Source organism: Amblyomma americanum, chromosome 11, assembly GCF_052857255.1.
Source record: "Amblyomma americanum isolate KBUSLIRL-KWMA chromosome 11, ASM5285725v1, whole genome shotgun sequence".
NCBI lineage: Eukaryota > Metazoa > Arthropoda > Arachnida > Ixodida > Ixodidae > Amblyomma > Amblyomma americanum.
This window is the reverse complement of record NC_135507.1, coordinates 14039461-14067370: the sequence shown is the minus strand read 5'-3', so window position 1 is coordinate 14067370 and position 27910 is coordinate 14039461. Positions and strand designations below refer to the sequence as shown.

General features: G+C 48.8%; 3 protein-coding genes across 9 annotated transcripts in view; all 3 read right to left on the bottom strand.

The window, feature by feature from the left end:
• Window positions 1-11: 11 nt before the first annotated feature.
• On the bottom strand, window positions 12-4259 carry LOC144111165 (uncharacterized). The gene is made up of 3 exons (XM_077644330.1): window positions 4174-4259; window positions 2826-2978; window positions 12-266 (listed from the first exon to the last, which is right to left on the bottom strand). The coding sequence occupies exons 1-3, from the start codon at window positions 4247-4249 to the stop codon at window positions 40-42; spliced, it is 456 nt and encodes a 151-aa protein (XP_077500456.1). The 5' UTR covers window positions 4250-4259; the 3' UTR covers window positions 12-39.
• Window positions 4260-7132: 2873 nt separating this feature from the next.
• LOC144110625 (dehydrodolichyl diphosphate synthase complex subunit Dhdds-like) lies at window positions 7133-23150 on the bottom strand. Its single transcript, XM_077643657.1, has 7 exons — window positions 23082-23150; window positions 22010-22260; window positions 20798-20940; window positions 15561-15683; window positions 10303-10407; window positions 9350-9572; window positions 7133-7312 (listed from the first exon to the last, which is right to left on the bottom strand). The coding sequence occupies exons 2-7, from the start codon at window positions 22256-22258 to the stop codon at window positions 7160-7162; spliced, it is 996 nt and encodes a 331-aa protein (XP_077499783.1). The 5' UTR covers window positions 22259-22260; window positions 23082-23150; the 3' UTR covers window positions 7133-7159.
• Window positions 23151-25385: 2235 nt separating this feature from the next.
• Window positions 25386-27910, bottom strand: part of LOC144110624 (receptor-type tyrosine-protein phosphatase U-like) — a 71033-nt gene continuing 68508 nt past the window's right edge. For all 7 annotated transcript variants that reach the window (XM_077643650.1, XM_077643651.1, XM_077643654.1 and 4 more), the window contains 3 exons: window positions 27623-27765; window positions 26254-26389; window positions 25386-25509 (listed from right to left, as the gene is read on the bottom strand). In XM_077643650.1, the coding sequence (XP_077499776.1) occupies window positions 25432-25509; window positions 26254-26389; window positions 27623-27765 (357 nt within the window). In that variant the 3' untranslated portion in view covers window positions 25386-25431. The remainder of the gene's footprint in view (window positions 25510-26253; window positions 26390-27622; window positions 27766-27910) is intronic.

The following is a 27910-nucleotide window of genomic DNA, read 5'->3' as shown; positions in this document are numbered from 1 at the left end:
GGGTGGCCGGTTCGATGCAAATGCTAAGTTTACTTATAGTCATCGAAAGACCGCCAAAATGGCGGCCATCGTAGGCAGCCACGTCCAGATGGCGCCATACAGCCGCCGCTGGGGCGACGGTGGCGCCGCGTTGCAGGCGTCGCTGAAGCACTGGCACACCTTGAGGTTCATGCCAGCCGGGTAGTAGTCCCGGCAGTTCTTGTTTTGCGGGTCCTTGAGGTAGGCACACGAGCGGTACACTCGCTGCGGCAGCTCGGGCTTATACACTGCGCAAGAGGGCAGGAATCGAGGAAAACGGAGTGCACTGAAAAACGGGCTTGCGACGTCATACGCGGCGTAATAAACAGAGCGCAGCACTCCGTCGGTAATTCGTGGTCGTTCGCTATGGATACACGGAGTCCGTCGAAAGCGAACTACACACGCCAGGATTAGGTTCGGAGCCGCAAGCGGTGGGCTTGGGAGGACCCGGAGCATCGTGCTGTACGAAGAGAGCGGAGATAAGCGACGATGCACGACGAGTCGCCAAAGCTGAGGCGAAGCACCATCGACGAGAGGACACTATTATCCATCCCGCTGAAACCAAGGCGATGATGAAGTGTACTAGTACACTTTAGCGATGAGTAGTAGCCGAGAAAACCTGTCCAAGGTTATTGGAATGGTCTCTTTGCAATGACACGTAAGAAAATTCACAGGAACGCCTAATTACGTTATGTGTTGACAGTGCGACAGCATTACGATCTGGTAACACATTTTACCGGAGGTGATGTCACTTTCCTCCGACCAATCAGCGAATTTTATGACCGACGACGCATTTTCCCCCGATGTGGCTTCTAATGCTATATGGCATGAATAATACTACCCCTCCTACTGGAATCATTATTTCGCATTAGCATCCTGCGCGCAGCCCAGCTGTCGTAGCGGTTTGCAATTACCATAAGGGCGAGCTGTTGAATTTTTTGCAGCAAGAGCTGTTTATGCGGCACATTCATGGCGGACACACGTGTGGCACCGTTGTGGCGGTTCGATGCGCGCTGACAGAAAGTACTGCGCTGAGGAAGCTTAGTTCACAGCGTATAGAAAACAAGGAGCCTCGGGGAGTGGAGAGCTTACGCAGCCTATTGGCGACCTTCGTCGTCATCGGGTGAAACGCGTAGTAATAAGACGCCGCCAAAAGTTGCAAAACGCCTCTCCAATTGCTTTTGCACGACTATGAGCGGAAGGCGCTCGTCTACTGAGCCGGAGTACCCGGGTTCGAACACGACCGCGGCGGCCGCGTTTCGATGGAGGCGAAACGCAAAAGGCGCCTGTGTGCTGTGCGATGTCAGCGTACGTTAAAGATCACCAGGTGGCCGAAATTATTCCGGAGACCTCCACTACGGCACCTCTTTCTTCCTTTATTCTGTCACTCCCTCCTTTATGCCTTCCCTTTCGACGCGTTTCAGGTGTCCACCGAGATGTGACAGTTACGGCGCCAGTTCCTTTCCCCCCAAAACCAAACATTTACAGGTACATTACAGGGAGGAAGTTTGAGGCGGCTTCTTCCGGGGCCACCTCTCACAATCACTAGGTGGGCTCCTCATTACAGGAGCCCATTGGCGACCGCTGCGGATCGGGCTCGGTCGACCAGGGCCTTCTGGCTCGCCGGGTCGGAGCAGCCGAGCAAGGCTGCCTCCCAGTCCTCCCAGGTGGGGTTGGGTTTTGGGGCAAGGTTCGGGGTCGATTGGCATGCCGACACAATGTGGAAGATGTCCGGAGACTTCTCCGCACAGTGCGGGCACTTTCGTGTACGTACAGGATCAAAATGCTTCAAAACTGCCGGGCAAAGCAGTGTTTTCGCGTAAAGACGGAGGAGTGCGCGTTCATCCGCCTCTGTAAGACCATTACAGGGCTTAATTAGGACAGATTACTTCACGGTGGTCACCTCAACAGCGTCGTGAGGAAAGTGGGGGTGAAAGATGGTTGGTTGTTTTAAGGGACTTGACGTCTCAAAGCGACTCAGGCTATGAGGGACGTCGTAGTGTAGGGCTCTGGATAATTTCCACCACCTTGATTTCTTAAAAGTGCACTGTCATCGCTCAGTACACGGGCCTCTAGCATTTCGCCTCCATCGAAATCTCTCCGCCGCGGCCGTGATCGAACCCGCCTCTTCATGGTCAGCAGCCGAGCCCCATAACCACTGAACCACCGCGGTGGCGCTGGGAGTGAAAGAATAGAGAGAGAAAGAAGCGCCGTAATCGAGGGCTCTGGATAAGGATCTTTAACGTGCACTGACATCGCACAGCACACTGACACCTTTGCGTTTCACCTCCATCGAAACGCGTCCGCCGCGGCGGGTTCGGACCCGAGAACTCTGGTTCAATAGCTGAGCGCCCTAACAACGCAGCCACCGCGGCGGGTCAGCGTACGGGCGCCTTTTGTTTTTGCCTGCATCGAAATGCGGCCGCCGCGGCCGAGTTCGAACCGGGTACGCCGACTCAACTCAGTACCTGAGCTTTCTAACCATTGAGCCACCGCAGCGGGCGCTCAGGCTTGTGCCCGCTCATGTTCGCTACATACGGTGTATATTGCAAATATTGCAAGCGTATTAGGAGGAGGCTATGTAGAAGGAAGATTCGCGGTGACTGTTTTGTTGTCGGTGCCGTAATGACGTCAATAATTGGCTCCTCGTCGCTAGTTGTGGTCGAGTAGGACGCCTGACCACTTTTGATAAATGGCCTGAGGCATTCAGCGGCAGCGGTGACTGCAGAGGCAAGCAGAAGGGTCGCGTTCAGTAGTGCTAAACTCTCAGCTATCCAATGTCAGCAAGTGCATACGAGCGCGTATACCGTTGAGCGTGGCCTTGCGACAGAAGGGCGGGTGGTCGCTGTCGTTGTACTGCGGCGGCGGCTCGCACTCCTTGACGTATTTCTCGGGCGACGTCTTGCAGTCCTCGTTGTAGACCGAGTTGCACACAGAGCAAGTGATCGCCTGTGCAGCGCCTGCGACATGATTAGGCACCGGTTGCTATAGGTGTCAAGGTGTACATATAATCGCGCTGATTTCGGAGAAGAGGTATGATGTTATTCTGAGGTTATAAAAGCGAGTTGTATGCCTTTATTATGATTGCGGTAAACTAAGGGGCATTGCATAGCAAATGAAGGGCCAGGATTGAGCTTAGGCGCACTATCACCTTCAGTAAGCACACTGCGGTGGTCGTATTCGGAGGTTTGAGATTAGGAACAATTACGGTCGTGTACCGCTAAAATGGGCACTTTGGTTCCCGAGCAAAAACTCTGCAGAGTGGGTCGTCCGTAATAACGAATCACCTAAATTTTTTTCAAAAGAAAATTCGATTGACGTCTACTTTTGTGCATAGCGGCGGGCAGTGAAATAGAAATTAAATAAAATCTTGACAGCTCCAAGCACATTATCCTGGTTTCTATCATCCTCAAAATTTTTTTCGGTGCAGCTCGAAGCGCCTAGCTGTCCAGGAAGGAAGCACGTGATGTCATCTCATGGCATGATGGCCTATCTCTTATTTCGACTGTTCACATCCCCCGAACTAGTAGTACGTGTATGTACTCAGTCGGCTGGCACAAGCTGTGGAGAGTATTCTTCAGTCATTCTTGCAATACGGGAAATGGAAAGGCGCGTCGACTGGGCATCCTTGCACTCTAAAGCATGAAAACACCAAAGAAAAGGGCCATACATCAGTAATTTATCCTTTTACACTGCATTCCTTTGATGCCCTGCACTCAAAACGCAGAAAATGGAACGCCTGTTTGCGGCAGAAGAGATTTCGTTCTTATCGCCGTCCATAATAACGCGACAAATGCAACTGGGCCTCAATGGGATGTGCGAATTTCCACCCCATATTGAGCCAGGGCAACGAGTTTCCAAATTAACGAGGCGTAAATACATCGAAAAAATTTGGCCCCTAGAAAAACTGTCCGTAATTCGAGTAGTTCATATTAACGGGGTCGTTTTAATGAGGCACGACTCTATCCCGAGGGTATTCCTATCGTCAAGGGTGCGGACGATAGAAGGCAGCGGTACTAAAGTAAAGAGGAATGGTATCACGCAGAATTTGGCGACCCCAGAGGTTGGCAGGTCAGCCTGTGCAGCGCTTGAGAGAAGCGAGCGGTTAATGCATTTTACTTTCGGTTATCTGAGGGAGAGGTAGAGTCTACTCACGAGGTGCCAGAGCCAGCAGCACAACCAAATGATAGGCCAGCAAGGCAGGGAAGAATGAGACCCGGCGGACAGCCATGTTGAGTGCGTTCTTCTTCTTCGTTACTGCTCAGCACGATAGTCTTCTTTTTTATCTCTTAGACTATATGTACCGACAGCGTGGAAAACATTAATTACGCCGTGGCAAAGGAATATCAATGACATAGTTTCTAGAGTAAAATTGGCCGATAAATGCCTCCTCTGTCGCAGCGTGACCAAATCGTGCTTTTAAAAGCACACCGAGGACGAATTGAAGTTGGCAGTGTCGATAGATTACCCCATTCTGACGACAAAAAAGCAACTTTCACGGAAAACGAAGCTTTTATATGCCAGAAAAGATTAAAAAAAACGCAGTACAGGTGTCTCCATCACCGGAAGATTTTCAAACTAAACAGATTGCGTCAACGAAGTTTATTGGGCGCGTATCCCAGAGGCCCGATGTAGACGTCACTGGCTTGAATTGAGTGGTGGGTAAAATTTTGAAATGCAATTCTCTGGAGCTCCCCGGTCCCTCTGCCCCAACCACAAAGGAGAAATTGTACTTCGATAGTAGTGTCATGCGTCCCCCCCCCCCCCCACCCGCTACCGAAATCTGACGTCTGGCGACGTGAAGCCTCCACCCTCCACCCTCCAACTACACCCTCCAGAAGCCTTGTGTACCCACCAGCCTCCTCCCTACCGCACAATCCAGTGAGGGCTGCTCGCCTGTACACCGCCACCCTGGATCCACCACCTCAAAAGGGCTATGGATGTTAGTGGGTGCCTTACAATAAAGAAATAAATCAATAAACAAACAAATAAATAAATGTCGAGAGTGCACAGGGAAGAAAGGATGGGCGACAGTGAACTCCAATTCGCTGCGGTTTGCGATGCGAAACGAGAAATGTTTGATGGGCGACAAAGTTAACATAAATTTAATGTTAATGGCATGCTACAGTGGGTCAGCGACAGGCCGCCAGATCACCTACAATGCACTGGAGGACTGGCACTGTCACGCTTAACGAAAGCTAATGCGGGGTCTTTCCAGGAAAATTCTTGCCGACTGTCCATTTCCAGGGCTTTCGAGGATGCGATGTCGGCGTGTGAAGGCATTGAGTAACGATGTTGTGTCAGTGCACACCGCCTCTTCTAATTCCGGGCCTTCGCGTAACTGAGGTCCATAGAATTTGGCAAGTGCCCGCAGGTGGACCCACCACAGGGCGCTCTGGAGGAGGAACCTTCCGGGCCCCGAAGGTACCCGGAAATTTCCCCGAAGTTGCCCCGACTCGCTGACGCTAGGTGCGTTAGGAGGGGACGCTTCACACCCAGACCATGGCTTCTTTACCGCAGTGGGCGGGCTTTGAATTGCCATCTCTGACGACGTTCATGATAGGAAGGTCGTGCAGCAGTGCGAGTGTAGGAAGCGTCGGCCGCCTCGCATGCGGGAGGTGCGGGATTCGATCCCCAGTGCCGCCGAATACCCTCCGGTGATACAATGGGTACAAGCTTTCCCCTGGTCTGGTGCTCGGCTTGTTTACGGTGAAATGCTTGGGAAATGGGTCTTTTACCCCACATTGAGAAGGTGAACATACCTTGTGCCATGGCGCTCTTTGGCCATAGATGCCCCTGCGTCATAAAAATCCATCATCATCCTCATCAGGAAGCGTTGGCGGTAAGTAGGCTCCGCTTCAGGGTAAGACTTGCGACCAGCGATGGCTTTCACCATATCTTTTAACTGAGCCATAGCCTGGTTTATCAGATTTTTTTATCTCTCTTACCTTGTTCGGCACCAAATGGGAATTTTACAAACAGGATACGCCATGTTTTAACGAGCTAACCTGTGCGAAATACTTTATATTCTGCAGGAAGACCCCAGGGGATTTTGTGGAATTGTGCTGGCGATGCTGCGGAACCCCCAGGAAAGCGCATCATGCATGGAGGGAGCTTAATTGGCACTTGTGTTGTCATTCATCAGTGCGTTAGCATTAGAGCTAGGTGTCAGTGTAGTAGCGAGTGACAGGTAGCCCACCTTCCCACCGGGCGGCGAACGAATTTAATATTTTACCTATACGAACTTAGATGCTGCTTCGGATTAACGAACCTTAGAATGTCTCCTCGGATATACCGAACCTAAGTACGCCGCCTCGGATACAACGAATGTTCATGTGTTAACTTCGAGTATAACGAACTTTCACGTGTTACGTCGTATATAACGAACCTATGCATATGCCATTTCGGATATAACGAACTTTCGTCTCTGGAGCTCTGTTGCAATGAACTTGTGTGTTGGCCTCGGATATAACGAAGTGTAGTGTGTCAACCTCGGATACAACGAGCGTTTGCCTGGCAACGCATTCAAACTATCCACCAAGGATCACCTAATAGTTTTTTTTTAAATGAAAACGTGTGTAGTTCGCCTCGCAATCTAAGCTATAGGCCATATCAACATTACTCTTTGGCGTGTGAAATGGTACGATTGGTGAGTCGGGAAGACCGAGCCGAGCGTTTTACAACGACAGCTGTTCAATGCCATTTCCCTGGGTTTCACCTCGTAGGTCGAGTTGCAGACGGCGTAACCGGAGGGTTGTAACCCCGGGGAAGGAGGATGGTTAGAGCAATAGCGGAGGAACGTACGCTTAACCGGGGGCGGTTACTGTGGATAGAGGCGGATGACGATTATCGTGGAAGAAGGAGGGTATGAGGGAGGGGAGAATGCGTACCCGGACTGCCACAGGGACCACCCGTTTTCCGGTCACTGTGGAAGGAGGATAGACAGTATGGCGAGAGCTAAGAAATGTGGCACGATCTATCGGCGGCGGCTGCTGCGAAACACGCCGGCTGAGGAGGGGTTTATTGGCGGTGGCGTCACCCGCCCGGAACGGCGTATAGTGAGGACTGCTGGTGTAAGAATGGGTATTTGTAGACAACTAAAAATGAGTGTGCGTCTTTTATTCAGTACGGTATGTTAGTGTCACTGCGTAGCTGGGTGACTGCAGGCAAGCCCTTCCAGATAGAGCATTCTTGCAGCTTGGGCACGCCTCAGAAATGTACTCCGACGTAGTACTTGTTCGACGTCTATGGAGCTTTTTGTACCAATGACTTGGCTGTGCTTTCTCTTGACAGCCTGCAGAATTAACAAACACGAATGTGTAAAACACTGAGTGGCACGTTATACAAATATTAGAACCACTCACACTAAAGTTCGCCCCTCCTGCACTGATTATTTCCTCCGGTACTTCATCAATACATAGAAAATTGTTGTAGTCATACTACGATGACCAAAAGTGAACAACTGGGTGGTTCCTTCTAGAGACACATCTGGTTTTCCGGGGACACATTATTAAGCACAGGTTCAAAATCGAATACATCAAGGTGGAGAACGTCGCTTTAAATAAACAATGGATGCTCTCTCCCTTTTCCATATCGCCGCCAGGTGTCCCCGGGCGGCACCTTGAGGACAAAGAAGTGAGTCGAGCGTGCTTTTTGCAGCTGGGACACTGCTTGATTCCTTGCGGCGTGTGCCTAGCCTTTCGATTCTACAACCCATTTGTGATATTTTGTGCCTAGCCTTTCGATTCTGCAACCCATTTGTGATATTTTGTGCCTAGCCTTTCGATTCTGCAACCAATTTGTGATATTTTGTGCCTAGCCTTTCGATTCTGCAACCCATTTGTGATATTTTGTGCCTAGCCTTTCGATTCTGCAACCCATTTGTGATATTTTGTGCCTAGCCTTTCGATTCTGCAACCAATTTGTGATATTTTGTGCCTAGCCTTTCGATTCTGCAATCCATTTGTGACAATATAGTTCTCACACACACAAAAAAAGAACAAAATTTTCAGGTTCGAAATTTTTGTATGCGTAAGGTTCCCGTTATTATTATAGTTTAAAAATATTCAGCATTTCGAAACGTTGGTAGCGGATCAATAATTTGCGCTTCGTCTGATTGCAAACGTTATGTCTATTAGTGCCGCAGGCAAGATAAATGTTTTTAGGCCATATGAGAGTCATGCAGTGCTACAATACACATATACACCAGCTTACATGCTTGACTTACGCTGCGAATCACGTCCATTTATCATGCAATCTTTGTAACTTCCTTTTGGGGACGTGGAAATTTTCGCGCGTGGAGGAACCACGCGCTAGAATTTCCGCGTCCCTAAAAGTGAGACACAGAGATTGTGGCACAATATCCTCCATGCCATTCATGCCTCCTGCACAAACGACATTGTCATATCTTTAACGGCTTTTAAAGCAAAAGTCTGTTCAGGTAAAAAACATCCGGTATATTATTCATGCACCCTTTTCTTCCGCTTTCTGGAGTGACAACCTGTGGCTACGTTCATGGCTGTTGAGTTATGCTATCACTCTTTCTTTAAGCCATAAATTTCAGAACTTTTACCCTGGATAACTCTGGCGTGTAAGCTAATTCTTGCTATGGCAATCACAGAAGTTCGGCATGCATTAAAAAGACACAGAATATGAGTCTGACTGAAGATGACTGTGGCACTATTATAGCGCCTTTTTGCTGATGATGATACAGAATAGGTTCGCTGACTCAGAGAATGCTTTTAACCGCATAAGCTGAAAACATGAGCGAAAAGTTAAATAGAACCTGCTTAACGATTCACCACTAGTTGGTTCTTTAAAAAGCTATCAAGATTTGTGCCAACTAGAAGGCGCACAGTAAGAACACGGTACAAGCTGGTCGCGTGCACTCGCCTCTTGCCCCGACTTTGCGTTGTCTGGTTTGGGGAAATCTTCCTAGCCTTTCAAAAAATGAACCAACTTGCACGTAACTGCTTTTTCAGAACTAATTTATTGTCGGCAGCTACTTTCACCCTCTTCCCTCAGGACTAGGTCTTTTCTTACCCCAGTGCTCAGTGAGCAATCAAAGGTGACTCTTCTACACTTGTATGGGTATGTTGCCTGTTGTAAGCACTTTTTAAAAATTTTATTCCTGGTCGCTCTTAACCTGGGCATGCTCGTAGAGCTTGTGAACGAAGCATGATAGTTATCAGGGCATAGCGTACCGTATGAGCAGTGTCGGTTGTGTAGCGGTTGAAATAAGGGAGTATCACCGACTTGGCGGGTTTCCCATAAACATTGGGCCATAGCTGTGGCCCCTGCAGACATGTTTAGCGCGGCCAAAGCGAGTCACCTGTATCGCTGGCCACTGCAGCTGAAATTGTAGCATGGCAATGGCCCAGTGAAAGAACCGAAGCTCTGGCCACTTCCTTGTCTCTAGGTGAAAGTAGGCATAGTTGCACTGGAACACCAGGAAATCGCTGAACCGCTGGTCCCCAGCTGTGCGCACGAGCATGTCTGCTTCGGGGCAGTCCATAAGTGCGGTGTAGTCAGCCAGAAGTTCGGAGTTGATATCCCTGCAACAAGCTGACCATCACACCAAGCATCCAAGCGTCGTGTAGTACTGGGACTTGTCACTGGAATATTTGTCCGTGGAATTGCGGCCAGCCCAGCTCAAAAAGATTCTAGAAATTGTTTTCAAGCTAGATCGTTATTTTATATTTACACACGTCAAAATGAGACATTGCCGTAGTCCGTGGAGCAATTTCTGCAACTTTTAATTCTCGTTTGACTTTGTCGCTAGAACAAATATTTTGCGGGAGCTCAAATGGCTGTCTCCACGCAGACCGCGGAGAGAACGATCTTGCTATGCACCTTGCGGCAGCATTAGATAAATGTTTGTCGTAAATGACGAAATTCGTCGTAAATGCTAACTAGACAAGGGGGACACTTTTGTGTCATTTGCCCTAAAGATCTTTACGCCTCCGAATGCAAATGCTGCGCCACGTTGTGGCAAATATGTAATCGGAAAGGTTTCAGGACAGACTACAGAAGACAGACAGACTATAAAAGACAAGACAGACTACTCAAGACAAGACAGACTACACAAGACATGCCCAAAATACGACAAGACTACAGACTACAGAAATTTTCTTTCTTAGAATCCTGTAGTGTGTTTTGACTGGGCAGTCGCACAACTTCAGGCATACGTTCAGATTCACATTATTTTTATTTAATTAGAATGCGCTGCGCAAGCGTTTACGATTGCTAACGTTGCTACGCTAGCATGCAGCCCGTTTTACTCACTCTGTGCACAGCACACCTTCACGGACGGCCTTGGCTAGCTGTAGCGCCATGGCTGCCGTCTGGCGCTTGGTGGTGTAGGCAGCGCAGGCAACATCCAGTCTTGAACTGACGTATGCAGGCATCATTGAAAGCAGCGAACGTGATACGAGCATGACGAATTTTCAGACAAGAATAATTTCATGCAATCAGGCATTTGCACGGCGCACGCACATACAGGCGAACTCGCAGTCATGCGTCCACGCAAGTATGCACAACCAACGCCTCCTCTATTTCACTGGTAGCCACGCAGCTGAATTTTAAGTGGGACCGCCTTGGACTTTTCGTTTTGTTTTCTCAACGCGATGTGGCGCCACAAATGTGGAGCGGTGGCTGACGCCATCGTGCGAGATGCTTGGCGAGGGTTTGCTTGGCTGAAGCTGATCTGCTAGTCACCGAAATCGACGAGGCGTTGCGTACACATGACGCGACCCATGTAATGTCGGACCACATTTTCATTAATAGCGCTGAGTGTTGGCCTGTGACGTTGGAGTTCACGCCTTTGACGGTGAAGTAATAGCTCTATGAGTACTTCCACGAAGCAGATTTTTGTGCTTTCATGGAAGTCTGCCTTTGTGTAAATCCTTTCAGAAACCTACGTGTACTGTGCGAGCAAATAATAAAGATAAGTTTCCTTTTTTTTCAGTGTGGAGCGATTGTAAAGGGGTGGGGGTGAGGGTTGATTTTCACTTTCCCAGAAGTTGTGTTATCGTAGAATCTTTGCTTTTTAACACAGTAAGTGAGCGAAACGTAACATCTACAACACGAGATATTTACTCTTCTGGGCAGTGAACATGTTGCGCCACAAAGAGTGTATAGCCAGTGAGGTCAAACAATGCTACAGTTCCTTTTCTAGAGCTTCCTGCACCAAAATTTTTATGCATCTTATTTGCAGATTAGATTAGAATCACCTCAGCCTGTTGGTAAAAGCTAAAATAAACTAAGAAATAAACTGCACATAGGTATACCGGTTGTTTCAGCGAACACTTAAAAAAATTCCTGGAAATATTGTATTCAGTATAGCAAAAAAATAGATGTATCACACACTCTGCACCGGCGGACACAATATGCTGCAAAACCTCTCTAAATATCCAGGTAATCAACAAAAACCGACTATTACTTTTTTAATTATCATAGCTGGGTGGTTAGTCTCAACTGGGCGTTTCATGCCGCGAACAATACGGTGCCATATCAGTTCTTGAAACGAGGAAAAAAAAAATATTTCTAGAGCCCTGCAGCGCGAAAAAATCCGGCGCTTTTTCCCGCACGCGACCGTAACTGAGCGCTCGAGGAGAGCCTGAAGTAAGGCGTAAGCGAAGCGTCCGCTGATGACGTGTCGCAATGGATGCAGCGCCCAATTCGAAACGCGTGCGCTATCTTTCCTCGCTGGAGAACCTCGGCGCTCAGCTTAGACCACGGCCGGCGTTATCGACTGCTTCGTCGCTCGGAGTAAGGAAAATTGTAGTCATCGTTACTTACGGGAGCGCCGATTCTCAGAGCCCTGGTGGGCGCATCTGCAGGCGTTTTGTGTGTGCGCGTGCGCGCCACTTCTGGTTTGGCTGCCCGACGGGCTCGTTTCTGTGCGTCATCATAGATTCGTTTACTCACTATGCTTATCTTCTGTTTTCTTATAATCGCTGCGCATCAGGTACCACGTCCGAAAAAGAAAAGATCTGTCAGCGTGGCAAGGACAGCTTGCGCGGCAGTGGCTCTGTGCTATCGGGCAGTTGGTGCTTCGGTTCTGTTAGCGTGTGTTCGCTTCAGTTCCCCAGTAGAGCGCAGTCGTTTGCGTTTCAGGTACTTGTCTTGGAGGTGCGCATGTGACAAGGCCATTGCAGTGACAGTGTTTCAAATCACTTGAATATGTGAAGAGCCGCTTAGGATTGAAACGTCACGCCACATTGTGTGAATTGTGGGAATTGCCGCGCCAGCGCAACTTCAAAACTCCACTGCCGAGAAGGTGGACATTGTGGTCGCTTATGTCAGCGCGCAAATGGACGCGGAGCTGGCATCCGGACTGTATATCGCCCAGTATCTTGATCGTCGTGTGCCGACTCGATCGCCCCACGTTCGTATCGATATTTATTCTATTTAAGTCTCCTGGATCAGTTCATGTTCACAAAAGGAAGAGATCAGAGAGCGCAACCGACGATTTTGTCATTGATGTCCTCGCGTACGTTTCTGTCACGTCAGAAGCAAGTGTCATGGAAATCGCCAACGCGCACGGAACTAACCTGGCATCAGTTTGGAGGTCACTATCAAGACAGCTACCACCCTTATCATGTGTGTCTTCACCAGGAACTGACAATGAATGACTTTCAGAAACGACTCGAATTTTGCAATTAGTGCCTAATTAAATGTGATGAAGACCCGGAATTCCTGCACAAAGTGCTTTGGACAGACGAGGCCCAATTTTGCACGGACTCCGATGTCAACTTGCACAATGCGCATTATTGGTGCGAGAGGAACCCACATTGGCTACGCCAGCACAAGCACCAAGTAAGATGGTCAGCAAATGTTTGGTGTGGCATTTATGACGGCCGTATTGTCGGTCCTTACTTCATCGATGGAAACCTCACTGGGAAAAAGTACATAGACTGCGTCCTAAAAGGCGCCGCCTCTAATTTGTCTCGGAGCTACCACTTGCCGGGTTGAAAAAAAAAGTAATTTCAGCATGACGGAGCCCCACCACAATGTGTTCGTTCCGCGGTGCAATTCCTGGAGACTGGAGAGCACCTTTCCCAACCAATGGATTGGGTGGGAGTGGTGGTGGTGGGGGCAGCAGCGTGGCCTCCAAGATCGCCCGATCTGTCCCCACTGGATACCTTCCTCTGGGGATACGTTAAGAACGAAGAACAATACAGAGCCAGTGAACCTCGAAGACCCGAAGGAGCGTATCAAGATATAAACTGGAAAGATTCCCCGAGAGATGGTAATTTCTGCTGTGAAAACACGTGATGTGAAAACGGCTTCTTTTCATCCCATATACTAGTTCTTTCCTGGAGTGTCCAAGTGGGGCTGCAACCAACTAAATACATAAAAGGTACGAATTTCATTCATTCTTATTCGTTATACAACTAGCAATTTCTAAACATCTGCGGACAAGGTTTTTATTAAGTACTAGCAATCCTTACAGCGCGGGACGAGTCTGATCCAGCACACGGCAACCGTATTGAGCCAGCCGGTACCGAGCACCTTAGTGCTATAATTGCAATGTTTTCAGTTCGAATCCTTTTATCTACGAAGTAATTCTCATTTATGGTAGCAGTCAAGCCGATACGGCATAAAAGAAATGACGCTTGACAGAAATAATTCAATGCATGTCGATATACCAGCACTATACAACGTTAAGCAGTAATCTGCACGCTGCCAGAGAAGAGTACGATTATCCCTTTCATGAAGCTACTCGCGAAAATAAAGAAAGATTAAAAAACAACTTTCCGGAGTTAACCAGTCAGGCAGAGCGCCGGGTGTGCTTATCAGTGTTCCTAAAAGCGACAGCTGCCTGACAGACGATGACTAATTTTCCTTACTCCGAGCGACGAATCAGTCGATAACGCCGGCTGCGGGCCAAGCTGAGCGCCAAGGTTCTCTAGCGAGGGAAGTCAGCGCACGCGTTTCGAATTGGAAGCTGCATTCATTGGGACATGTCATCAGCGGACGCTCCGCCTACGCCATACTTTCGGCGCTCCTCGTGCGCCGGGTTTCGCTCGCGTGCGGGAAAAAGCGCCGGATTTTTTCGCGCTGCAGGGCTCCAGAAATACCTTTTTTCTTCGTTTCAAAAACTGATATGACATCGTATTGTTCACGGCATCAAACTCCCAATTGAGAGTAACCACCCAGCCGCGATAATTAAAAAAGGTAATAGTGGGTTTTTGTTAATTTCCTTGATATTTACAGGGGTTTTACAGCATATTGTGTCCGCCGGGGCAGAGTGTGTGATCCTACACCTATTTTTTTGATATACGGAACCCGATATTTTCAGGATCTCTTGAAGTGTTCGCTGAAACACCCGGTATGTAGAGAGCTGTAGGCAGCGCCTGAATTTCGCTGTTCGCGCTTTCATAGTGTTGTTTAAAACAGACACGGAAATTCTGAACCAGCGTGTTCTTCTACGGGAAGTTGCTTTGAACGCAGTTTTTTTTTTTGCACGCCGTTAGGCCGCACCATAACAATCACTATACTGCAGAACCCTCCTTGGCACGCTTGTAGTTATCAGCTATTTATTGTCATAAACTCACCCCGTTGGTTTTTAATGGCAGTGTCAACAGTCCAGTGCGAGCAGAGGATAGACTTGTGCTACGTATCGGAAGATGATTAGACTGTTCCCGTCAGTATTTTCAGAGCGTTCTATTGCAATGTTCCACAGTTGCTCCAAACTGAAAAGCGATGTTCACGAAAGCTGAACTTGAGCTTTGCATGTTTTAATGGCCGTCGGCTTGTGCAAAAGAAAACGCAGGTTCGTATTTTTTTTTGCGTGACAAGTTGTTTCCTGACTGCATCACGTGTTGCTTACTCAGATTTCGATGCACCTGGATAGTTTTTTTGCCTGCTTGCTTGTACGAGCAGCTGTCATGGTTGATTTCTGTAAACGCAGACACAAGCTGTTTGAGATTGCTGAGAGTTTTGTGGCGCATTATTCGCGGAATTCCAGAAAAGATGCGCACTACATAAATGCTAATGCTCAATGACGGACGCCTAAAAGCGCACGAAGCACTTGATGACTTCGAAGAATCTCCGTCTGGCACATGAGCAAGCAGTGTCAAGCAGTATCAACTTGTTCTCGAGCATGTACATGATAGCACTTTCTTGGAACAGTACAAGATTAAAGGATAACTCAGTATAACCGTCAAAGCACACGCACAGTAGTAGCAGGCGTATTTGGGCGCCGTATAGCAAGTTTGAATGTGACTTTCAAGATACTAAACAGCACGGTAAACCGTTGCTGGAATAATGCAATGACGATAAATTTGTGATAATTGTCTAAACAGAGAGCAGGAAAAAATGGGCAGAAGCGTAGGCTTTTGAGCATGCATCCTTTTTACAATCACGTGCTTTTTGGTGCGAAGAATAACGGTTAAGCTTGATCAGCTTGATCGAGTGCATCATTGCAAGTGCACCTTGTAAGGAATAGATAAATTCAACAAAGCAGTGTTAATTAGAATTTACTTTCAGTCCAATTATCTATAAATGTGCAACAGTGATTTATGTACATGACTCACCCCCCATTTCTGTTGCCGAATGTTGCTACTGTTGCTCGTGCCATACTTGTGGAAAGCTCTTTCGGAAGGAGTTCCAAGTCTCCAATGGCACGGACCGCTTTTCCGCTTGCTCCGTCCTCGTGGCTACGAGATGATAACTCTTTCCATCAACGCGAACAAATTATTACATCCGTCAGGTGGGTTCTTTTCAGTTTAGAATGTTATCTCCGCCATTGTAAGCGAACGCAGCAAACGGTATTATTCAGTTGACGCAGAGTTTCTCCACGTATCAGGAGTTCGCATTTTATGGCTTGAAAAATAAGCTTAACAAAGTGTCGTATTATCAGCCGTTGAATTTCGGGGCTTAAAGACATTGATTGAGGACGTCGTGATGTCGCTGTTTTCGTTCAAGGGTTTTTCCAAGGCGTAAAACACGCTTGATTCCCTGCAGCGTCTGGATAGGCTACTGCCATTAATCTCCAGTCAATCTTCACTTACAAGCTTTAAAATAAACGCATTATGTTATTAACGCGATAGTGCTAAAGACCTCGTTGCCCAGAGAATCCGGAGATGTCGGCGTCGGCGCTGTGAGCGAAATATCACGATCATGACTCTGGCAGGTGATGCCCAGTAGCAACCTAGCAGGCAGGTGGACCACCTAGGTCACGTGCCTTTGTGGCGTCATCGCAATCTGCCCACCGGATAGTGAGAAGGGCGGTTACCACTGTATAACGCGAGCTTCAGCGGTAGACGTCGAGTTATTCGCAGCTGGTGAGCTATTCTTGTTTTACCATATTGTCGCGAAGTGGTGACTGCACTCCGGAGAGCAGAAAGGCTGCGAAAATGGTGTCTAATCAAAACTCTTTATTTGGGCTGACTTGCGCCCACAGTGGAATGAATCGCTCGGCGGCGGCGTAGCAACAAACGTGCTCGGCTGTCGTCGAACAGAATGCCCGCCGCTGTCGGCCGTGCTCAATTTAAAGCTGACAGCGAACTTTCTAGATAAAGCGTGCATAGTTACCATAACATTCTGTAACAACGTAGAATCAGCTCTGTCTGCATGCGATCAATCGAGATAGATCTGGTCGCGTCTTGCGCCGCAAACAAAGCGATAAAGTGGTGTGGCGGCAGATTTGAAGAATGAACAAACAGTGCAATGATTCGCGGCATTACTCCCCTCTCAATCAAGCATCGATCCGATTCCTTGAAACAAATAATGCGACTAGCATCAAAGAAAACAGATCGTGAGAAAATAAACACAGTATGGAAGTGCAGCGTCCTCTAGAGCGCATATTAGGGCTTCAGGCGGACGACATGGACAAGTTCTGGTCGTACGCGACATCGCTGGGATGCAGTCATTGCGTCAGGCATGACTTCATAATCCAGTTCACATAGCCGACGAAGAACCTTGTACGCGCCGAAATAGCGACGCAAAAGCTTTTCACTACATTCACGGCGGTGAATGGGCGCCCAAAACCAGACTTGGTCTCCTGGCTTGTATTCCGCGTTGCGTCTTCGCAGGTTGTAGCGTCTGGTGTCGGTCTGCTGCTGGTCTTTGATCCGTAGTCGAGCAAGCCTTCGAGCTTGCTTCTGCGCGTTGAAGGTAGGCGGCGACGTCGACGTTCTCTTCTTCGGTAACGTTGGGCAGCATGGCGTCTAGCGTGGTCGTGGCCTCCCTGCCACGGACGAGCCTGAAAGGCGTCATCTGGGGGGTCTCCTGCACTGCGGTGTTGTAAGCGAGGACGATGTAAGGCAGAATGACGTCCCAGGTCTTGTGTTCGGCATCTAGATACATGGCGAGCATATCGGCGATGGTTTTGTTCAGACGCCCGGTCAGTCCGTTGCTCTGCGAATGGTATGCAGTTATCCTCCGGCGGCTGGTTTGGTTGTAACGCAGGATGGCTTGCGTTAGTTCCGCCGTGAATGCTGTTCCCCTGTCCGTGATGAGCACATCGGGGGCGCCTTGTCGCAGATGAATGCACTGCACGAAAAATTTGGCGATTTCTGCTGCTGTTCCGTTCAGTAGGGCTTTTTTCTCGGCGTAGCGGGTCAAGTAGTCGGTCGCTATGATGATCCACTTATTTCCAGACGTTGACTTTGGAAAAGGGCCAAGCAAGTCCATGCCGAGCTGCTGAAAGGGCCTTGAGGGAGGTTCAACGGGGTTCAGAAATCCTGCTGGTCGGGTGGGAGGGGTCTTTCGTCGCTGACAATCTCGGCAGGTTTTCACATAATGTGTGACATCGGCAGACAGTCGGGGCCAGTAATACTTGTCTTGAATGCGGCGGAGGGTGCGAGTAAACCCCAGATGTCCAGCTGTTGACTCGTCGTGTGAAGCCTGTAGAACTTCTTCGCGGAGACAAGCAGGTACAACAAGGAGGTAGGCTGTTTTGTTCGCTGCGATGTTCTTCTTCATGAGGACATCATTCTGTACACAAAAGGAGGACAGTTCTCGCTTGCTGTCTTTAGTTTCCCCTACTGGGACTGGGAGACCTTCCTCGTACCGCGGCTCCGTTGCTGCGGCGTGGCGACGCAAAGCGCGAGGTTGACGGTGATGGTGAGCGCGAAAGGCGGTTCGGCGTGTACTCCTACCGACGCAGGTACTCGTCGATTCCCTGCGGTTGTTGGCCGAAGTGTGGTCGTGGGGCGTCAACGGCAAATCCTCGAAGACCGAGACGTAGGTGCGGGCAGTGACGAAGAATATGGCCGGCCTCGCCGCAATGGAAGCACAACGGCCGGTTGTCGGAAGTCGTCCAGGCGTCGCATTTCCTGGGGCTTGAGCGTCGCTCAAAGGCTAATCGGGCGCGGGCAGGGAGGCGGCGTTCGGAACAAGTTGTTCATGTCGGAGAGGACGTAAGGGTTGTCGGGGCTAAAGAGTGCGTACTGCAGCGGCGTAGGTCATGGCCTGGGGTTTTGTGGCCGTCGGTGTGCCAAGTGCACTTTTTCCCGTACCACATTCATGAGGGTCGCTGCTTGCGGCTGTGGGGAGGATGACTAATCGGCGTAGCTCTTCGCGAACGATTTCGCGGATCACTTCCCGCAAGTTGTCGCTAGTGGTGGACGTCGTGTCTGGATGGTTTGCACAAGCAGATGAAGAACGGTTGTATTTCCGTGCCCGGATGTCGAGGGTCTTCTCGATCGTACAGGCTGCTTGCATGAATTCTTCGACTGTTTTTGGTGGCTGACGGACGAGGATGCCAAATAGATGTTCCTTTACACCACACATCAAAAACTGAACTTTCTTTTCCTCGATCATCCCGGGGTCGGCGCGGCGAAAGAGGCGCTTCATTTCTTCCAAGTAACCATGGACGGGCTCATTCGGAAGCTGGATCCTGGACTCGAGGAGTCGTTCAGCTCTTTCTTTCCTCACGACACTGGTGAATACCTTCAAGAGTCCCTTCTTGAATAACTCCCATGTCGTTAGGGAAGACTCGCGGTTTTCATACCACGTGCGTGCTGCGCCCTCCAGTGCGAAAAAGAAGTGCCGTAGTTTCGCCGCATCATTCCATCTGTTGAATGATGCCACGCGCTCATATTGGTCCAACCATTCTTTGGAGTCTTTGCCTACGAATCTATTGAAAGTTGGCGGCATCCGCGGCGGCTGCAGTATGGTCAGGGTCGACATCTTTGACAAACTAGTGGTGCTTGTTGCGGCGTCCTTTCGCTGTCTGGCGTGGTCCGGCAGGGTCCCGAACTCAGGCTCCTCTCCCTGGAGACGTCGGCTGGCTCGCTGAGCTGCTGGCTCGCCCTCAGGTTCGAAGCGCAGAGGGCTGGCGTCACGACTTAAAGGGGGCGTCCAGAACATGGAAGGCCACCTCGCACCTCCACCACATGTCACGAAGTGGTGACTGCACTTCGGAGAGCAGAAAGGCTGCGAAAATGGTGCCTATACAACCCCCCCCCCCCCCCCCCCTTTTATTTTGGGCTGACTTGCGCCCAAAATGAACTGAATCACTCGGCGGCGGCGTAGCAACAAGCGTGCTCGGCGGTCGTCAAACAGAATGCCCGCCGCTGTCGGCCGTGCTCAATTTAAAGCTGACAGTGAACTTTCTAGATAAAGCGTGCAAAGTTACCATAACATTCTGGAACAACGTAGAATCAGCTCTGCCTGCATGCGATCAATCGAGACAGATCTGGTCGCGTCTTGCGTCGCAAACAAAGCGATAAAGCGGGGTGGCGGCAGATTTGAAGAATGAACAAACAGTGCAGTGATTCGCGGCAATATATTGAGGTTAAGAATTTGAGAGCGACATTCGTGTAGGTTTAGTTATAAGCACAGTTTTTAGTTTTCTACAAACAAATGACAGATATTTTTTGCCTAATTCTATAAACGCGCGATAGTAGAATTGCATAAACGTTGCCCTGTCTTCTTACTCTACTTTTGGCTTTCTAATGTTGCCTTATCATGCTGTTTTTTATGTCGTAAATGACAGGGTTTTTTAACGTAGTTAAACCGAGTAGGACGAGTGAAAGCAATGCGCGTTTTGCAGCAGCGAAACGCTCCTTCCGAACGGCGCCGCCCAATGGAACCATGATCTTTTCCTCCGCTCTAGGCAGACTCTACCTTCTGCTATCACGGTAAACACTCTTCGGATGGTTCCTGCGGTACCCTCACGCCAGTTGCGCATTCCTTGCTGTTGCCATGCCCTCTTCCTTCTAACGTAACCACCCTCCAGTTACGCACCCTTATGCTCTTGCCATACCCTCCCCATCTTTTCACGCAGCCACACTACGGGTGGTTCTCGCAGCGTGGTTGCCCTCCTTCTTTCAAGTTTACCAACCGGAGGCTGGTTTACTTAGCAGCCACTCTCCAGTTGCGCATTCTTCCGCTTTAGCCATGCATGCCTTCCTTCTTTCGCAGTAAGCACCCTACGGTTGCCGCTTCCTCCACTCTTGCCATAAGCTCTCTTTTCCACAGCAACCACTCCAGATTACGCATTCCTCTAAACAACCTCCTCCTACCACGTTAACCAGCGTCTAAACAGTCGCTACTACTACTACTATAATGACGCGAAACCCAGGGAAGAGGGCTTTTAACAGCTGTCACAGTAAAATTTGCGCAACCCTTTTGCACTATATGCGCTAGTTATAGGATATACTTCTTTTTTTTCCTTTCCTATTCAAAGCTCAGCATGCAGAGCAGGCACGGTGCCTAGAGGAATGAAGATATTAACAACTGTTCATGGAAGAGGGCTTCATTTTCCTTAGCTGGCACATTTGGCTGACACTGAGACCCACGAGGCATCTGACCAGGCACTCACAAGTTCTCCAAGGCTTGAGCGTAGGCGTCATTGACCTTGTCCAAGATGGCTGTCACCTCTTGCCTGCTACGGGAAAAGTTCCTAGCGCTGAAAACGAAGATCGTGGATACTTCCACGCCGACCCGGACGCACCAATCGTGAACCTGCGTTGCACGCGGCGAAGTATGACTAATTCTTCCTTTTCCTAGCATCACACGCTGGCAGTTTTTGCTGTGCTGTCGTTTATTTCACGCACCATTAATTATTTAAACGCCCGGTGGTTGCGGTCATGCAAGACGCACCACAACTGTAGTGTTCCATTCATGTATGGGGCTGAATAATAGAACATTCCCCCATAGGTATACACTGTTCATCTGTTTTAGCGCGATATCGTTAAAGTCCCACTCAGCGGTCAACCCGCCGTCGTATTTGGCGTGCTTAAAAAATCGAGATTGGTCGAGAGGGTTCTGACGTCACGACCACATGACATCGTGCGGGTAATTAAAGCACCCGACAATGACCACAAAGTATGACATTAAGGACATCACTGCACAATTTCTCATTGGTCTACAGGGTCCTGACGTCATTCTATGACCCTTAAATTGTGTGCCAGGTCGACAACCAGGCAGACCTCTCGTGTTCCATTAAAGTCCTTTTCCTCTTCTCCTTACACAGCGCCTCTGAATACAGAAAAGCGGTTGGGCTGAAAAAAAAATATGGTCGAGCTGTATTCGTTTTTGTTCATTGAGGGTTTAACGTCCCAAAGCGACTCAGGCTATGAGGGACGCCTGGGGTTCTTTAACGTGCACTGACATCGAACAGTACACGGGCCTCTGGAATTTCTCCTCCATCGAAATTCGACCACAGCGGCCGGGATCGAACCCGTGTCTTTAGGGTCAGCTGCCGAGTGCCATAACCAGTGAATCACCACGGCGGCCCGAACTGTAGTTCTGTACGGAAATATTTAAGCCCAGACCGCACAGCCATTCACTGCTAGCGAGCGATCACAGAGTTCACAGTACACGATGTGTCATTATCAACGCCACTTGTTTGAATTAAGTGGCGGCAAAGCTTATTTCCTTTGAACAGCAAATTTCTGGTAAATAAACAGGTCTTCTTCTGTCAAACGAACGTCGACAGAAGCACAAAAAGCGGAATTTCACTAAGGGCAAAATTTTGTATGTAGTCGTCCTCAATGTCCCTTTAAGGCTGTAATCAGTGAACTCGTATCACCTGTGAGTATATGTCACCTCCCATCGCGTAGGCTCGTTGCAAATCCACACTCATTGCCTTGGAGTAGCGCCGATGGCCGTCGGGCACAATGCACACGTGTCGCGGCACGACACCCTGTGTCAGGAGCCATATTAGGAGCCTCCGTAGCACAAGAAGGCAATATGCCCACAGGACGCCGCCAGGTCCGAGCAGCCCTTTACTAAACACGACACTCGCCAAGGAGATATTCTGTACATCTTTCTCGACCATTTCTGTAAAGGATGAAACAATATTCTAAACTATTTATCTCCGAAGTTGTAAATACTTAAAGAAAATCCCTGTTTCACCTATGTACCAGCTAACCCAGCAAGAATGAAAATTATGGTTGTTGTGTTGGGTTCAGTGGCGCATAAACATTTAAGGATATCATGCGGCAAGCTCATCAAATATGGTTCGTAAATTTGTATGCCAAGTTGCGTTTGCGAAATCGGTACGTCGCAAATTTGTCAAACCGCGTGCTAAAGGGTTGATCATCGCATGACAACGTTCTGAAGTAACCAGGTGAAGTATATTAATTGTTCTGCTTAGTGTCTCCAATTCACCTATGGTACTCGGTTTGCTGGAAATTTTAATGTGCAATTTTTCTGCCCTCTTGCCGGTCCCATATTGTACAATAACGACAACAAACGGGGCGCCCGCCATGGTGATCTGAAGACTTCAGGGGAAGTGTAACCATTTTCTGAGGACCCTGCAAGAAGGTTTCAGAATACATGCAGAATTTTTTTAAGTTCTGAAGACCAATTCAAGGTTCTCTGAGTGAGGTAAGAGCCGCTTAACTTTGGAGCGAAAATTCGAAAATTTGGCTGTAAAGTGCTGGCAGTACTACAAGCAGGATAGTTTTCTTCAATACCCGCTCTGTTAAAAGGAAAGCTATCAATGTTTTGAATTTTAGACGTAATAACGACAGCCCATTGGCGTTCTGTACGTGTCGCAATGCAAAAGATATGCCGAGTTGGTTAGGTGTAAAACAACGTTTCAACAAGCAAATAACTACTAAAAGCAGTAAAATCTCTCGCCGTTAACCAAAACTTACCCGCTGCTGGTCGTCGAGTAGTGTCGCGCTGTTGAAGCCCAGTCTTGCTCGGTAGCTTTGCGTAATGTGCTGAGGCAAACGGAAGCAGTTTTGTCGCGTCTCATTATTTCTTAACACGTCCATAACAAACTTCATCCAAACAATGTCGAACCACACTGACAATCAACCGTTGGAATTTTCCTCCAGTAAGGTCAATCAAAATGCAAATGTTCTGCGAAGAGGCTGTATTAGCTTGTCAATATTCTCGTCACCCAATACAGCGGACGCGTTGAATTACGTGCCAGATGTGCAGCTGCAGAACGACCAGAAAATTTGGACAAGTGCGACTAGTTTGCGCGACTGCCGCCACATGTTGCATGGCGCTCAAAAACAAAATTTCCGCGGGAATTTTGAATGTTTCGTACACTACATTGATTTCCTATGGAAAAAAGAACCTGTCAGTGCGAGCACAGAAGTCATTTCAGTATAGTAATATTCTGAAACACATCGGGAGAGCAAGCCGTCAGTATCAACGTGTTCGCGCACCAGCTCTCCGCACTGTTTATTTATTTTTCTCGATTTCAAGTAAAAACATTTTTATTGAACCAAGCGATGTTTAGTACAGGTGGCCGACAGATGGTGCTAGGCGGGAATGTATAGGCTTGAAGCTGCACTTTGTAAATAAAGCGGCATATTTTGGCTTCGCGTTGCATCCCCTTGAAGGAGCAGACAACCTATCGTAAGTAATCTGGTCGTTTCAAAGGAACATGAAAGGGGCTAGCACGCAAGTGCGGAGAGAAGCGGGACGCCGTGGTACGCCAGAAAAAAACTACGTATCAACAACTGTCACATTACCCAGAGCGCAGGAAGATACCGGACCTAACCTGAGGGAAACAGGGGAGAAATTGAAGTTGGCCTGTATCAGTGATGCACAGCGCGCGATGGCGCTTCACTTACCCTTTGTTACAGGGACACAGGTTGAATTGGAATTGGCCTGTATCGATCGATTACCGCCTAGTAATGATGACCAAGATACTTATTGAAGACGGAGCTTCCATAAGCTAGAAAACGCAACAAATTGATATACAAGTGTTGCCACCTGCGGCCATATTGGCAAGCAAACTGCGGGGACGGGAGGGCACTAACTCGCAGAACCATGAGGTTAAGATACACCACCATTGAATATCACTTAAGCTTCGCCCTCAAAAGGAATGATGCGACAGCAGTCCCTCTTGCCCACGCAGATACGAGCACTGTTTCCTCCCTCACAATCACAATCATCATGTCAAAGACTACGGCATACACACAAAGCCCTGCTTCAACCAAGCCGTACGAATGTGCCCCCTTGAGGCAGCGGTGAGTGAACGCGGCAGCTCCGCACTCATGATATTTACCTCGACCGCGGTGCACCCATGTGGCGTGGAACTGAAGCACGCAGGCTGATCGCCACCTCATGGCCGTATATGAATGCACCAAACCTCCTGCACGGATGCACCGACGTTCGGTTGTCACGGCACCGACGACGTTTAATCGCTCTAGCAGCCCACGCTTTAAAACAGAAGCTCGAAGCAGTGAAACTGTGAGGATGTACGGCTAGAAGAGCAAGACAGAAGCATAATTTTCGGATCCTTCACTCTTAACCGTGCAGGCAATCAGGTAATTGCCCGAAACCTGACTTCGTTCACTTCGGCGCTGTGCCTTTTTGGGTGCTTTCTTACCGAAACTTGAAAGCGAAGGTGGACAGTCGCTTCTTCAAACGTATATAGCCTTCATACTGATGATATGAGAGTTTCTATGCAGTCAGATGTTCTGAAGTTCTTTTTTCCCTGCCTATGCCTTCGACAGAGAGCGGCTGGAGTACGCAGACTCTTCTTAAGGCCTTGTTTTTTGAACGGGTTTGGTTCAAGCCAACGGTGCTTGCACCTATGCGTGCGCTGTTTAGGGCGCATGGAACTAACTATGCACGCACGACTGGGAGTCCTTGCCTGCGGCGTTGAAGTTTCTTGAAGTTCCGTCCGTCTGTGCTCAGCCAATACCGGAATGTTGTCTTCGCTTTTGACGCACAGCGCATAGAAGGCGTTCATTAAAACGTTTTATATTACTGTTTCCGTACGCCACTAGTGTAAGCGATTTTTACGACTGGCGCTATAACTGCGGACGTACTCCGCGAGCATGTACAGTTAGTGGAACTTTATTCGACTGCTAGCGCACAGGAATTAACTGCGCATGCGCGTGGTACGCGCGAGCACCCACAGGCAGCGTTCACAGTTGTCATACGCAGTAACGGTAGGCTAAGACGTTCTATTATCGACAGCACCACAAGCGTTTCCGGGGAGCGTAACCTTTACTGAGCGGCACAATTTTTACACAGTTACTGCCGGAAGTTTGCATACATCTCGAAAGATTCGAGGTAGGCCACAGCTGTGTCGTAGCAGAACTTGTACTGGTCCTGCAAGGAGGCAACGGGGAAGACCACAATTTTTTTTCACTTCAAAAAACCGTTAATCATCATCATCATCATCATCAGCATCATCATCATCATCATCAGCCTTAGTGTGCCCACTGCAGAGCAAATGGTTCTCCCATGTTTCTCGAAGTAACCCTGTCCATTGCCGGCTGCAGCTTCCGTATCTCCTCAAACGTCATTATCTCATCCGTACACCTAACTTTCTGCCGCCCCTGCTACGCTTGCCTTCTCTTGGAATCCACTCCGTTACCCTCTAAGACCAGCGGTTATTTTACCTTCGCATTACATGCCCTGCCCAAGGTCATTTCTTGGCCCTGACTTCGGCTAGGATGTCATTAACCCGCTTTTGTTCCGTCATCCACTCTGCCCGGTTCCGGTCCCTCAGCGTTGCACCTATCATTTTTCTTTCCTTAGCTCGCGGTGTTCTCCTTAACTTAAGCTGTACCCGTTTTTGTTAGCCTCCACGTTTCTGCCCCATAGGTGAGTACCGGCAAGATATAACTGCTGTATACTTTTCTCTTGAGGGGCATATTGGTAAACTGCCATTTATGATCTGAGAGAACCTGTCATATGCGCTCCACCTAATTCTTATTCTTCTAGGTATTTCCCTCTCATGATACGAAAATGCATATGCACCGTATAATTGATTAGCAGTTAAACCGGCCCGTGTAACACGGGTATCAATGCTGAGGAACAAGGAATAGGCTGTCAGAGACGCCGTCTTACGCAGTCGGAGATGAACTGAGGCCTGTTTTCTCGGACGATCCTGGTGGCGTAGAAGACGTCGACCTCCTGCTCACGCTTGAGCTTCTCCAGGACGAGTGCGCAGCAGCAGAACAGTCCGCTGGCGGCGCATCCATTCCTGCATGAGTTTTCAGAGCAAATGACTTCTCTCTTCTCATTTGCTCTTTCACTTTCATCACGACACGGTCCAGGTGCTCATTCCCAGTGGCACAGTTGTGTGCGGCTTCATAACTTTCCTTATAACCTGTTTCTGCTCTGACGGAGCGCAAACTTGAACTAGGAGAGGAGGGAAATGTTAATTCTATTGACCAGTGTTTCGAGAAGAGCGCTTGAACTTGGTCTGGATGACTCATTCCGTCGAAACATTCGTCAGCAGACTCAGGTTTCCCTCTCGCTCATTGTTCAGCTTTGTGCTGTGAAGATTTGCATCTACAGTGGTCCCTATCTACCTTGGATGCTCCTTCGAGCGAGTTTCGCGTTAGAAAGAGTTTTCTGTCAGCCTCGGTCAGCCCATGCACCGATGCAGCAGGAACTGCAGTAAATCCCTGTCCAATTACGGCACGTAAATGTGACGCGCGATGGCCATGAACGAGAGGTCTGTAAATAGGCAGGCATTGCAACCCAGTGCCTGCAAACTCTTCGCCAAGGACTTCTAGCCTCTGTGGGAAGCCGGCGTTTTATTCGCGCACGCGAGAAACTGACTCTGACTCTCTCTTAGAAGTGCTGTGTGACAATTAGGACGAACCAGTGCTGAACGAGTACTCACCTGAACAAGTACTTTTCTGAACGAGTACTGTCCATATTCTACAAATTCTGAAATTCTGAAACGGCAGCACACAACCGTTGAGCTCGATGTTGCTTGCAAATCGACTAGTTTAGTGTACAAGCCTAAATCTACGCGAGCAAACAGCGATCGCAATTGTACATTGCGCTATGAGGAGTCCTTCACGAACATTGCGTGACCCACTTAAAACAGCTCCGTACCCTTGTCTAATTTGCAGCATTCTTCATGCCGGACGACGCGCGAACCCAGCCCAGTGTAGTCTGTAAACAGTTTGACATAATCACACCACCCGTGACATCTAGTTTTTCTCCGGTTTGGAAATCCTGGCACACGAACCTTCCGTATAGGTCGAAGTCATTGAAGTACCTGCGGCAATATAAATCTGCGACCACCACCCTCTAAACACAAAGGAGTTAAAGGGAGTAAGCTGTTGTCTAGTGCACTCGCTTCTATAAAAGAGAGTGTACTAGAGGACGGCTCACTCCCTGTTTACTCCTATAAGGGCGTATTCATGCTTAGAGTGCACGTCTTGCCCAACCATTCCCGTGCTGCTGAAGTCTATGTTACCTGCACTGGACGAGGATGATTTTGTCTTCAGACTGTTGCTGCCAACGCTCCACGTGGTCCACTAGGTCCACCATCTGCTCGGCGCTGTTCCACGTAGAACGATGGAAGTGTTTCACAGTCACTGGCCCTGAAGAGCCCGGTGCCTGAAGATTATTGCACAAGGTGTCACTCTTTCCAAGTATGCTTAGGGCTTTCAGCGTCTTCGTAGACGAAACGTTTGGTCTCAGCAGAGGTGAAAATTGAACCGGCATACCTCAAGTCAGCGACTCATGTAATTTAGGTGAAAGT

Coding starts and splice junctions, on each gene's coding strand:
- LOC144110625 (XM_077643657.1), bottom strand. CDS start 22,258: ATGGTCGAGAAAGATGTACAGAATATCTCCTTGGCGAGTGTCGTGTTT. Junction 20,941..22,009: donor GAGGTGACATATACTCACAG/GTGATACGAGTT, acceptor CGTGCAACGCAG/GTTCACGATTGGTGCGTCCG. Junction 15,684..20,797: donor GCTCAAGCCTTGGAGAACTT/GTGAGTGCCTGG, acceptor ATCATCTCGTAG/CCACGAGGACGGAGCAAGCG.
- LOC144111165 (XM_077644330.1), bottom strand. CDS start 4,249: ATGGCTGTCCGCCGGGTCTCATTCTTCCCTGCCTTGCTGGCCTATCAT. Junction 2,979..4,173: donor GCTGCTGGCTCTGGCACCTC/GTGAGTAGACTC, acceptor ATCATGTCGCAG/GCGCTGCACAGGCGATCACT. Junction 267..2,825: donor TCGCAAGGCCACGCTCAACG/GTATACGCGCTC, acceptor CCTCTTGCGCAG/TGTATAAGCCCGAGCTGCCG.